General features: G+C 34.8%; 1 protein-coding gene and 1 pseudogene across 1 annotated transcript; both read left to right on the forward strand.

Moving 5' to 3' along the window:
- Positions 1-712: 712 nt before the first annotated feature.
- Positions 713-1,818, forward strand: LOC143603865 (uncharacterized). Its single transcript, XM_077080536.1, has 3 exons — positions 713-989; positions 1,172-1,288; positions 1,655-1,818. The coding sequence occupies exons 1-3, from the start codon at positions 713-715 to the stop codon at positions 1,816-1,818; spliced, it is 558 nt and encodes a 185-aa protein (XP_076936651.1).
- Positions 1,819-12,730: 10,912 nt separating this feature from the next.
- Positions 12,731-13,886, forward strand: LOC143603864 (E3 ubiquitin-protein ligase ATL6 pseudogene; annotated as a pseudogene).
- The last annotated feature ends 478 nt before the right edge of the window (positions 13,887-14,364 follow it).

The raw sequence follows: 14,364 nt of genomic DNA on the forward strand, positions 1-14,364 counted from the left end.
ACCGATGTTATAGCCCAGCAAAACGTCATGTATACACTACCATGAACTGTGACTTTCTTGAAACAGAGTACTTTTATACCTCCCAGCATAGTAGTGAGGAGGAAAAAGGGCATGATACCTTGAGTTGGTTAAAATGGGTTCCAAAATGGGCCCATCATATGATGAAATTAATCATAGTACCCAAGATGAGTCACCGACCTCATATCAACCTGGTGGGCCTTCAATCAGTGTTCCAAACCCAAATGTTCCCAACCTTACATTCGGAGAAAGTAATTCACAAACACCTGAAGACGTAACTCATGAACATATTGATCATGAAGTAGAAGGAGAACAAGCAGTGCAGGAAGTAGTGCGGGAGGAACAAGAACCTATACAAGAAGAAACAACACAAGAAGAAACGACCGAGAAATACGTCCTCCCACCAAGAGTCAATGGAGGAATACCTGCAAAAAGATACTCCCGAGAGAAACAATCCAAATCAAGTAGGTATCCTATTGCAAACATAGCCGAAGAAAACCTGTCAAAAGAAGCCAAAGCATTTAACGCTTCCTTATACGCTGAGCATATTCCGAACTCTGTAGAACAAGCCTTAAAATCCAAGAACTGGAAGGATGCTATGGAAACAGAGATGAAGGCATTTATTAAAAATGATACATGGGAAAAATGTAACCGTCCACCAGGGAAGAAACCGGTAGGATGTCGATAGGTATTCATGATTAAACACAAACTAGACGGAACCATTGAAAGATACAAAGCACGGTTGGTGGCTAAAGGCTATACCCAAACGTATGGAATTGACTACCAAGAAACATTCTCTCTAGTAGCCAAGATTGACACAATCAGAGTCCTTTTTTCTATTGCTGCCAATAAAGGATGGCCACTTCATCAATTTGATGTTAAGAATGCATTCATTCATGGGGAATTAAAAGAAGAAGTCTACATGGAAGCCCCACCTGGGTTCACAGAAAATTTTAAAGCAAAGGAAGAATGTCGTTTAAAAAAACTATCTATGGGCTTAAACAATCTCCTAGAGCTTGGTTCAGCAGATTCACCTTAGCAATGAAGGGATACGTTTTTCGACAAAGCAATTCCGATCATACGCTCGTCCTTAAAAACCGAGGTAACCTTGTAACTTGTTTAATTATATATGTTGATGATATGATTATTACAGGCAACGATGAGGAAGAAATGAAGAAATTAAAAGAAAACCTATTCATGGAATTCGAAATGAAGGACCTAGGAAAACTAAAGTACTTTCTTGGAATTGAAGTACTAAGGTCTAAAAGGGGTATATTTATATGTCAGAAAAAATATATACTTGATCTTTTGGCTGAGACAGGAATGATCGATTGCAAATCGGCGGACACACCAATGATGGTAAATCATAAACTTCATATGGAGGAAGGAGGGGAATTGGCAAACAAAGAAAGATACCAGCGCTTGGTAGGAAAATTGATATATCTCTCACACACTCGTCCGGACATTGCATATGCCGTAGGGGTAGTCAGCAAATTTATGCACCAACCCTAAGTCGCTCACATGGAGGCAGTATGGAGAATAATTAGATATCTCAAAGGGACAACAGGTCATAGGGTTCTCTTTCAACCAAACAAACACCTAAAAATCCAAATATACACTGATGCTGATTGGGCAGGGGACAAAGATGATGCAAGATCAACAGCAGGGTACTTCACACTAGTTGATGGAAATTTAGTTACATGGAGAAGCAAAAAACAGAAAGTAGTAGCACTATCTAGTGCTGAAGCGGAATTCAGAGGGATAGCACGGGGGCGTGGCAGAAGTTCTGTGGATACGTAAACTAATGATAGAAATTGCTTTCTCCAAACCGAAGCCAACAAGATTATATGCGACAACAAGGCTGCTATACAAATTTCAGAAAATCCGGTTCAACACGATCGAACAAAGCATATAGAGGTTGATAGGAACATCATCAAAGAAAAACTTGAAGTGGGAATTATAGAACTACCATTCGTCCGATCAGAAGACCAGTTAGCTGATATATTAACCAAAGCCGTCAACGGAAGAATTTTCAACAATTGTCTCGGCAAGTTGAGTATTGGAGACCCCACTACTCAACTTGAGGGGGGGGGGGGGGGGTGTTAGAAAATAAATAAATAAAGATAAATCAAGGATCAGTACGCAATCAATATCATTTACTTTTGTTAGAGATTGATACACCTAATTGACATCCAAGATAGAGCCTTTTGAGAGAATCAATCAAGGATTCACATCCTTTATTTGTTTTACATTGCCATTGTTAGGCTAAAAGCTCACAAAAAGTTTTTCTATTTATTTTGTATTTTCTCTCTGACAAAAACAAATAATCAATGAAAATCAACTTTGAATTCACTGTCTACCCTCTTGTTTTTTGATTATCATAGTTATTAGTTTCAGCTTTTGTATACACTATCTTGCTCATCAACTTAATTTGAATTGATATATTGTTTATTGACAGGCTCGTTTTTGAGAATTGTTAAAAAAATTTGGGCCTCTAAGTTTTTTTTTTAACAATTTAATATATAAATAGACTTACTTGGTTGTGATTTGGGTTGTATAACAAACTTTTTGTATAAAAATAGGCTTAAACATGTTTCAAGTGAGATTAGAACCCACAACCTTTTAAATAGGAGTCATACTCATTTACTACTAGACCAAGCTAGTGTTTATATAATTGAGTTTAAACATTACATATACATATTATTTTTCATAAAAATATATATAATTTAAAAATAAATACATACTGGGCATAGCGGGGTTTCACGTTGGGGTCCGTCGAATGCCCTACCCTCCTTGAAAGTCGGCCTTGTTTTTTGAAGTTAGCTCCCATCAACGCCATCACCTTAACGTTCTCCCACACTTTGGGTGGGTGGGGTCCACTTCTCTCCACCATCACATGCAACCATGCACACATTAATTTTTTTATCCAAAAGGGGGTTGCGGCGCAGCTTGTTGTCCGGTTACCTGCCACTTCATTGTAAATCGTTTGATTGGTTTCAACGAATATAAAGAAATCATTCTAAGATCAAAAAAAAAATTTATGTAAATATTAGTTACACCACAACAAACGAGTTAAGATGGACTGTTAAAGACTCAGTTCCTATGTGACAATGAGTTGGCATTCTAACTTGCATTTTTTACTTAAGACAATTGTCTAAGGACATGCTTGAGTAACATAGTTCATAATACGAAATGCATATGCAACTTGCAATAGATAACCTCACAATAAGTACTTTGGGAGATACGAAAATCAAATCAAGAATGACCGAAGGTAAAGATTTCTTATTAGGTTTTAAGAGCAACATATAATGGCACCGCCCCCCTAAGGATCATATGCGACTGAATTCTTGTTAAACTCGAATTCCTAACAACTAGAAAAACAAAACTAATCCAAATAAACTCAATTTATCTCCTAACAGATAAGCCTAACAAAATCACCATAATTAATTAACTAAATATAAACTGACTCAAACCCCCACAAATTTCGAATTCCATCAAATTTGCTCTCAAAGTTTCTTTTGCACCACCCCGTTTCACTTCTTCACATTTAAACTCAAACGATTAAGTCCAACAACATAGTAAAAGTAACTTCCTAGCAAACTTTACAAATAACCAAATACCTTAAGTATTTGACTAAGATGACTAACCAAGCTAGCACATTCCTTGGAAATTTTGAAAACCAACATGTAAGTCATTCACCGTTAGATTGGAGTATTGATGTGCATAAATGAAACAGAAAATCATGCTTTAACCCTTCTCCTCGTGACTTCTAATAAGGACAACCCTCCTCCTAATCTTTTAACCACCCTTTTTAAAATGTTTTGTTCTTTGATCGGGCGATGAAGACGTAAAAAGAATAGTCACTTAAACAAAGGTGCTTATTATATCAAATGTAGGGAGGATTTAACTTAACCAAACAGCATCCAATGATTACAGAAGACATGGGGGAAAAATGTATCATCAAAATAAAGAAGAGATTACACACTCAGGGAAGTGAAAGCACTATGATCAATTTATGTAAGAAGTTTTTACTGTCTATAGAACTCAAGTAAATCGAAATGAAAAATAATGAAACACAGAATATTTAAAAGATCCTATTGTTGTAATAATTGGGTCAAATTTACAATAAATGGATGTATGCATTTTCAAAGCCTAGATTAATCTTACTTACCTAGTTGTCTCCTTAATAGTAATTTTTGTTTACTCCTTTTGTAGTATAAATACCACACTAATGTAATGGAAAAGATGCACCATCATATATACTCTTTCAAAGATATATAATCTTTCTCTACTTCTCTTATAACTCTTCTAAAAGCTCTTAAGAAATAACATTAATCATGTGTTAGTCATTGTTATATTATAACACGTTATCAACACGAATCGCTTGTGGCTTAATCAAGAAGATCAACCAAGAAAGAAGACGTCAATCATAAACAAGGTAAACATATCATTAATAATGATTAAAAAGATAACTATAATGATGAAACAAAACAAATATAAAAGACATCTTATTCATGTACTAATAACTCTCTAACCTTTACTTACTATCTCTATAACTTTTATTATGCACACTAAATTTAATTCATGTACTAATGATTCTTTATGTACCATAAACAAATTCATTATTCTGCATACTAATTTTACATTTTATTTAATAGATTATTAGTTATATCTCATTTGTTCTGTTACTTACAAAATAATGTATGTATGTATGTAACCGTTGATGAAACGGTCTTATAGCCGTTATAAAACGGTTATAAATTTTTCACTACAAATAACCAATTATCAATCTCAATTTTTTTCACAAATACAAAACTATTCTTCTCAGTAATACCCAAGATAATATTTTTGAAAGATGCTTCACCCAGTTTTGATGTTAGCCACCATAATAATGATAATCTTATTGTTCTTAATTTGTAATCTCCCACCTAAGGAGTTTGATTTTTTCTTTTTCCTTTATCTACTTATTGCTCTACCTTTGTATCTTCTTTCAATTTTAATAAGTATGTAATCCTAATATCTATCTAATTTGTGTTTAGTAATAAAATGCCATGGACAACAAATATCAAAAGACACCTCAAATCAATGGGTGTGTTAGAAGCAATTAATGAAAACAACCCATTGGATGACGACAATAGAGAAAAAGCTGATGTCTTTATTCATAAACACATCGATGAAATACTTCAGTTGGAGTATTTTAATCATGATAATCCAAGTGTTTTATGGAAAGAACTAAAAAGCAGATTTGATCATCAAAGGGATTCATTACTCTCTACTGCTAGAGCTGAATGGAACAGTCTAAGGTTCCAAGATTTTAAAAAAGTGAATGATTACACATCTACTCTATTAAATATATGTTCAATGCTTGAATATTGTGGACAAATTATGTCCGAGGCAGATAAGTTAGAAAAAACTTACTCTACTTTTCATGCATCAAATATAATTTTGCAACAACAATTACGGTTGCATAATTTTCAAACATACTCTGATCTGAATACAAATCTCATCATAGCAGAGCAAAATAATAAGCTATTAATGAAAAACCATTAAAGTCGTCCCACAGGATCATTAGCCATACCAGAAGCAAATATTGCTTATAATAACGATCATAAGAATTCTAGACGTAAATGAGAACAAGGCCATGGGCGTGGCCGAAACTATTTCAATAAAACCCATTTTAGTGGTCGCAACCACTCATTTAAATGGAATAATAATTGTGGACGTGAACACGGTCGCGGTCGTGGTCGTAGCTAAAAAGCTAATAATTACCATGCTAACCAGCAAAACAAGTTTAAAAATGATGCTGGTACATCCCAGAATGATCGAGGCTCATGTTTCAGATGTGGAAGTACTAATCATTGGGCAAAGACTTGTCGAATACCTTCACATCTATGTGAATTATATTAAACATCTCTGTGAGGAAAGGAAAATGAAGTGAATCATATCGACAAAATTGATGATACCGATATTGAATTGAATATCTCATATTTTATCAATGAATTTGAACCCTGAAAGTGATATTGTAAAATCACAATGATAATTATGTATTTCCTTTCATGTTTATGTCTTAACTATGTTTAATTACTTTTCCTTTCATGAGAAAATAAAAGTTTCTTGTAATAAATTTAGGAATGTATAATATATGCACTTATTGTTTTTCCTTTATATTCGAAGATTAAAATGAATTTCATTGGAGCAAAAGATCAATCAAATGATGCTGATTTATGCATAGTGGATAGTGGTGCTACACATACTATCTTAAAATCTCAAAAATATTTTCATGAATTAAAACCAATAAAGGGAAATATTAACACAATATGAGGTCCTTCTGACATAATAGAAGGAGTGGGAAAAGCTAATTTAGAATTACCGAATGGTACAAAGCTTTTAGTAGAAAATGCTCTATTTTCTCCAAAATCAACCAGAAATTTGTTGAGTTTCAAGAATATATATCACAATGGATATGATACCCAGTCGAGGACTTTTGATAATGAAAAATATTTACATATTATAAAGAGAAGTCATATATTGGAAAGGCTACCAATGCTTCATTCTGGTTTGCATTATACATATATAAATGTGCCTCAAGCACATATGGCAGTCAAAGAAAATTGTTGTGATTCTGGTATTGTAAACTTATGGCATGACATATTAGGCCATCCAGGATCCACAATGATGAAAAGGATCATTGAAAATACACATGGGCATCCATTGAAAGACCAAAAGATCCACAAAATAGATAAAATGCCTTAATGCACATCTTTTTTCTCTTGGGAAATTAATTACAAGGCCTTCGCCATTAAAAGTTGATAAAGAGTCACCGATGTTTCTTGAAAGAATTCAAGGTGATATATGTGGACCAATTCATCCACTATGTGGATCATTTAGATACTTCATGGTCTTAATAGACGCATCCAGCAGATGGTCTTATGTCTCTTTATTATCGAGTCGTAATGTCGCTTTTGCAAAATTTCTTGCTCGAATCATCAAAGTACGTGCACATTTTCCCGATTATACCATTAAAAGAGTAAGGCTCGATAATGCGGGAGAATTTACATCGCATGATTTCGATGATTATTGCATGTCTGTGGGGATTGTTTTTGAACACCCCGTTGCTCACGTGCACACGCAAAATGGTTTAGCTGAGTTGTTGATCAAACGCCTACAACTGATAGCTAAACCATTAATAATGAGGACAAAACTCCCTGTTTCTATTTGGGGTCACGCAGTTCTGCATGCTGGATCATTAATTCGTGTGAGACCAAGTGCAAATCATAAATACTCTCCCATACAACTTGTTTCCGGCAATGAGCCAAACATTTCCCACCTTAGAATTTTTGGGTGTGCTGTGTATGTTCCTATTGCACCGCCACAACGCACAAAAATGGGTCCTCAAAGAAGGTTGGGAATATACGTTGGATATGAAACACCTTCCATCATAAGATATCTTGAACCTTTAATAGGTGATGTATTTACAGCATGTTTTCTCGATTGCCATTTTAACGAGGCAATATTCCCGGCATTAGAGGGAGAAATGAAAAGGCAAGAAAGTGATATATCATGGTGTGTGCCATCATTGTTACACCTAGAACCAAGGTCAAAACAAAGTGAGACAGAGGTTCAAAAGATAATATATCTACAAGAAATTGCAAATCAGTTACCGTGCATTTACTAATACAAACAGGGTCACTAAATCTCATATACCAGCTGTTAATGCTCCAGCTCGAGTTGAGATTCCAAGAAAGCAAAACCATGATAATACATCTCATGAATCCCAAAAACGTTTAAAACGTGGGAGGCCAATCGGTTCAAAGGATAAAAATCCTCGAAAAAGAAAAGATTCTGGAAAGGTTAAGGATACTGACCATAAAGAAAGAGAAAATGGCAAAACCTTCCCTCGGGAAGAGGTAAATGATATAACCTTCCCCCAGGAAGAAATAAATGATTCCAACAAAGAGTTGTCAATCAACTATGGTCAAACACATGTAATGTGGGATCGAGATGAAATGGAAAATATTGATGATATATTTTCTTATTCCGTAGCAAGTGATATCATGGAAGAAAATGATGATCCTGAACCAAAATCTGTAGATGATTGTCAAAGACGACAAGATTGGAACAAATGGAAAGATGCCATGCAAGCTGAATTAAATTCAATAAACAATAGAAAGGTTTTTGGACCTATTGTCATAACACCAAAGTCAATAAAGCCTATAGGATATAAATGGGTTTTGGTGAGAAAACGTAATGAGAAATATGAAGTTACAAGATATAAAGCTAGACTTGTAGCTCAAGGTTTTTCTCAAAGGCCAGGAATTGACTATGAAGAAACGTATTCCCCTGTTATGGATGCTATTACGTTTAGATATTTAATCATCTTGGCAGTTTCTAAAAAATTAGAAATGTGTCTTATGGATGTTGTTACAGCTTACTTATATGGATCACTCGATAGTGACATCTATATGAAAATTCCAAAAGGATTTGAAATTCCTAAAGCATTAAGCTCAAAGCCCAAAGAAATGTGTTCAATCAAATTGCAAAGATCTTTATATGGGTTGAAACAATCTGGAAGAATGTGGTATAATCGTCTGAGTGATTATCTTATAAGCAAAGGCTATACAAATAATCTTATTTGTCCATGTGTTTTTATTAAGAAGACAACATCAGGATTTGTGATCATAGCCGTATATGTTGATGATCTAAATATAATTGGGACGCCTAACGAAATCCATGAAACGATCATTCATTTAAAGAAATAATTTGAAATGAAAGACCTTGGAAAAACCAAATATTGTCTTGGTTTACAGATTGAGCATATGAATAATGGAATACTTGTCCACCAGTCGAATCATACTGAAAAACTCTTAAAACGTTTCAATATGGACAAGGCAAATCCTTTAAGTACCCCAATGGTTGTTAGATCACTCAATGTCAACAATGATCCATTCCGTCCTTGTGAAGAAAATGAGGAGGTTCTTGGTCCAGAAGTACCATTCCTCAGTGCAATTGGAGCGCTTATGTATCTTACTAATTGTACGAAACCTGACATTTCTTTTGCAGTAAATCTGTTGGCAAGATTCAGTTCATCCCCTACTATAAGACATTGGAATGGCATTAAACATATTTTTCGGTATCTAAAAGGAACTGTCGATTTAGGTTTATTTTATTCTAATGACTCAAAAGAAGGGTTAGTTGGTTATGCAGATGTAGGTTATTTATCAGATCCCCATAAGGCAAAATCTCAAACTGGATACGTGTTTAAGAATGGAGGAACTGCAATTTCATGGCGCTCTCAGAAACAAACACTTGTTGCAACATCCTCAAATCATGCTGAAGTCATTGCACTACATGAAGCTTCTAGAGAGTGTGTTTGGTTAAGATCTATGACACAACTCATAGTAACCTCTTGTGGACTAGAGAAAGATGCAAGTCCGACACCAATCTATGAAGACAATTCAGGCTGTGTCTCACAAATGAAAGAAGGGTATATCAAAACCGACAGAACAAAACATATACCTCCAAGATTCTTCTCATATACTCAAGACCTTATCAAAGATAAACAAGTTGAAATAAGACATGTCCAATCTAGCAACAATTCAGCAGATCTGTTCACAAAGGCACTCCCTACAGTGACTTTAAGGAAACGTATTCATGATATTGGCATGCGACATGTACGGACAATGTAACGAGCTACAACTTGAGGGGGAGCTATATACTGCACTCTTTTTCCCTTAGCTAAAGTTTTTTCCCACTGGGTTTTCTTTGGCAAGGTTTTTAATGAGGCAGTACTTCAAGATTAGACTCTAAGTTTGAAAACGCATCATCCAAGGGGGAGTGTTGTAATAATTGGGTCAAATTTACAATAAATGGATGCATGCATTTTCAAAGCCTAGATTAATCTTACTTACCTAGTTGTCTCCTTAATAGTAATTTTTGTCTACTCCTTTTGTAATATAAGTACCACACTAATATAATGAAAAAGATGCACCATCATATATACTCTTTCAAAGATTTTCTCTACTTCTCTTATAACTCTTCTAAAAGCTCTAAAGAAATAACATTAATCCTGTGTTAGTTATTGTTATATAACACCTATAACATATTCAAAATAGTTTCACATGCATATTTGACCAAAATAATTCAAACTATTTCTATGTATTACTTTGAGCTGGTTCTTTTTCTATCAATAAATAAGAAGTTATTATATCAATGTATAGCGCATTTTTTTGTTTTATACCTAGAAATAGTAATATACATGACCAACTGAAGACATGTTGATCATATTCGGCAACCAATGTTGTAAAACTTTCGAGTAGGCGGCCGAGTCTTTCTCGATTACCCCCGCCTAGATCGAGTACTCCCTGCCTCGGCCGAGTACTCCTTAGGTAATTTCCGAGTAATCCTTGACTACTCCGAGTACTCGTAACTCTCCAGTCAACCGCCTAGGACCGCCTAACAACTTTTACACCTTAAGGCAACAATGCCATCTAATCATAATGTAAGATATGAACATCACCATGACAACATTAAATACTAGATCTGCCATTCAAGATAATATAAATACCCGAAATCACTGATCTCCCGGTTGGGACTGATGGACAGACTATTGTGCGAGCTTCTCTTTGGGGACCTAGCAGCCTAGCACCCACGATTTTATACACGGGGAAATGAACATCACCATGACAACATTAAAGATCTTCCAAACGGCCGTTAATACATAAATCAAATTAAACACGATGTTCGTAAACAAGCCTAGTTATTTTAACGAGGAGTTTCGCCATTCATCGAATGCAAAGCTTATAAACATTCCAAGAGTATAGCCACAAAGTAAAGAATAAAAATGGGAATATGTTCCTTCAACTTTATGTTTTGTCTTCGTAAACTGTCATAATATTCCCGCTACTAGACTATAAATGCTCTTTAATCAATAAAAGTTATAGACCATTTAAAATATATAACTTTTAAGTTGAAACGCTACCTTTAAACACATACAACAAATCATCACCAAATCCAATCTAGTCAAACAATTATCAAATGCACAAGTGAAAATAAGGTAAATTTTAATTTGATAAGTTAATAAATGGATCAAGCCATTTCATTTTGGTGGGTGATAGGGTGATTAGAATGTTAAAGAGAATAAATAAGTTATTTGTCATACCGCATTCTTTGAACTTTGACTTCCTTCAAAATATTATTTAACATATTATTATCCTTTAACATTTTTTTAATTTTATGGTCGATCTCTTTAGTAGATTTATTTTTATTTTTTTTATTTCTATAATGTTTTATTAGTTTTTTTGTTTCTCTTTTTTATTTACTGTCCTGGATCATAATACTATTTATTATCATTGTCAATACATTATTATATTTATAAAAGTATATATAAATATGTGTGTGAGAGAGTGATACTAATATTGAACTACTAAAAATTAATATATATATATATATATATATATATATATATATATATAGGGGAGATTTCAAATGAGAAGTCTTTTGAGTTTTAAGAACTCAACGTAACGATTTTTTTTTCGAAATTTTGTTTACACATGCGTATATGTATGTTACATATACGTAAAAAAATTACATAATTTTTTACGCATCGAGTCGACTTTTTACACATGTGTAACAGACGTAAAAGTTTGTGTAATCACTTACATATTTATTCTCTCTCCTACTTTGACTTTTTGGTCAGATTTAATCTCAACCACATATTTCAATCCATTTAATTAAATGTGTGGCTAAGAATTGAGTTCTTAAGCCCTTAAAACTCAACATGGTTCTCAAAATATCCCTCCCCTATATATATAGGGTTAGGTTAAAATAAAAACCACTTAAGTTGTCAAGACTCTAGAAACTCATTCTCAACCACATGTTTTTAATTAAAGATTAAATCTTTTGGTCCACAATTAAAGTTAATAAAAAATGTTAACATAAATATAACTTTTTCTCTCTTCTAAAAACATATAAAAAAATTAGTAAAAAAATGTTAAAAAATAGCAAAACAATTTTTTTTAATGTTTCGATGTTTTGTATTAAATGTTACAACATATATTACATGTAACAAAAAAAACAAAACAATGTTACATAGGGTTTTCAGAACTCAAGTGGGTTTTCATTCTATACTTTGCCTATATATACAAACACACACACACTAATAATGTTAACAATGATAATAATAAAAGTAATTAACAATAACAAAATCGTTTTTAATTTAATATATTTAGTGGAGACTATTGAGTGAAATAAAATGTTGCAGGGACTAATATGTATGTAAATAATGTTAAGGGTCAATGGTAATTGATTTAATAAGTTCAAGTGGGTGTACATTTGGTAAAATTTGTATGGAGAGTGGTACGCTTAAAGAAAGAATTTTTTCCAGTACTCGTTAAGTTATTAAAAGAAAAAAATTCAACAAATTAGGTATAAATAAAAGCAGATTAATATTATCTGCAAAAGTATTAATTAATTTAGTTAACTTGCTTTTACCCCAGAACTTTTTTTAATGAGATAATCTCACTATACTAGTTCTAGATGTCGTAGACATTTTATTTTAATTTTAATTAAAAGTAATGTATATAAAGAGTTTTCCACCTAGAAGATCAAAAGAAGGTACCAATATCTAAGCCTAACTTGTGACAAACACCCACCTAAAACCTTCACAATTTTCTTTCTCTGTTTTGCACGCTGCCCTTGTCGTTCATCCCAAACTATGAATTCCGTCAACAACCATCCGGTACGGGTTTTCCCGTTATTGTTATCACTGTTATCGTCGATCTATTATGCACAAGCTCAGTCTTCACCACCACCAGATGATCAATACCAGTATGCTAGGTTCAGCCCTTCAATGGCCATAATAATTGTGGTTCTTATAGTTGCTTTGTTCCTCATGGGTTTCTTCTCCATTTATATCCGTAGGTGTTCGAACGACGGTCTAAGCAACCGAGCCGGTCTTTCTATGCGCCGAGCCGGAAGATTAGCCGCGGCTTCCCGTGGACTCGAGGCGGGAATACTTGAAACGTTCCCGACGTTCGCTTATTCCACGGTAAAAGGGTTGAAGATCGGTAAAGGAGCGCTGGAATGCGCGGTTTGCCTCAACGAATTCGAAGATGAGGAAACTATCCGGTTAATCCCAAAATGCGATCATGTTTTTCACGCCGAGTGCATCGACGCGTGGCTCGAGAACCACGTGACGTGCCCGGTTTGCCGGTCGAATCTTGTTAACAGCTCCACTGACCCAACTCAACGTGCTGGTGAGTTGGAGTCAGGAGGAGCCGATTTGAATAACCAAGTAGAGACGCTGGAGGGAGAAAATAATAGCTCCAGTGTCTCTATTCTGGTTGGGGACGAAAACTTTTCTTCCACCCCCAACCAGGATCCGATCCTCAAACGCATTAAAAGTGCTCACCCGTACCGACCTCCACGGTCGAGGTCGGTACGAGAACCAGAGAAGTTCAGGTCGCACTCGACCGGACACTCCTTAGTTCAACTCGGGGAGGACACCGAGCGGTTTACGTTGCGGTTACCCGATAACGTGCGGAAGCAGGTTATCAGTGACGCGCTACTAAACCGCTTGGGAAGCATGGTGAGATTCGCCCAGGAAGGGAGTGGAAGAAAAGGGTATAGAACCGGAGAAGGCAGTAGTAAAGGAAGATCTTTCCGCCGAATGGGGAGTATAGAGCGGTCGGTGTTTTCTAAAGCGCCATCGTTTTTGTCGCGAGCGTTCTCCGTCCGGTCACAGAAGCCTGTGATTGGGACGGGGAACGCTGGCGCGTCAACATCGGACGAGGCTCCCTTAAATAACATTGGGCCGAAAAGTGACGAGGTGGGTGGTCGTCCGCCGGTGTAGAAAATTGTTTGCCGGTTTGTGACGTGTGAATATGGATTCCGAACGCATTGCTGACCGGCAGAAGAGTTAAGAATTCTGGCCGGAGCTACCGAAGCTGACCTTGCAGTTTTCGTGTGTATCAATTTTCAATTGCGTGAATATTATTTTATTTAAAACTTTTAAAAGGTAGGATAAGATTTTTTTATGTTTTTCTTTTTATTTTATTTTTTTAATTTTGAATAAATTTTGTACATAAGGCAAAATATGATATTATGTAACAAATGTGTTTCTTTTAGAGGTAAATGACTTTTTATGGAATAATAATTTAATCATTCTTGTGTTTTGATTATATATTATTTGTGGTGTTGTGTGCTTAGTATGAAATCATCTACAAGTTAGATATCAATACCATTGAACAAGTCGTTTATGTTGACCATTATAATATTAGGGGAAGGTTATAACATTGGAGGGTTCATTTGCATTTTAGTTTTAACATGAGAACGTAGAAAATAATATCA

Source organism: Bidens hawaiensis, unplaced genomic scaffold (assembly GCF_021521415.1).
Source record: "Bidens hawaiensis isolate Kalapana, Puna unplaced genomic scaffold, B.hawaiensis_p1.1 tig00063234_1, whole genome shotgun sequence".
Lineage (NCBI taxonomy): Eukaryota > Viridiplantae > Streptophyta > Magnoliopsida > Asterales > Asteraceae > Bidens > Bidens hawaiensis.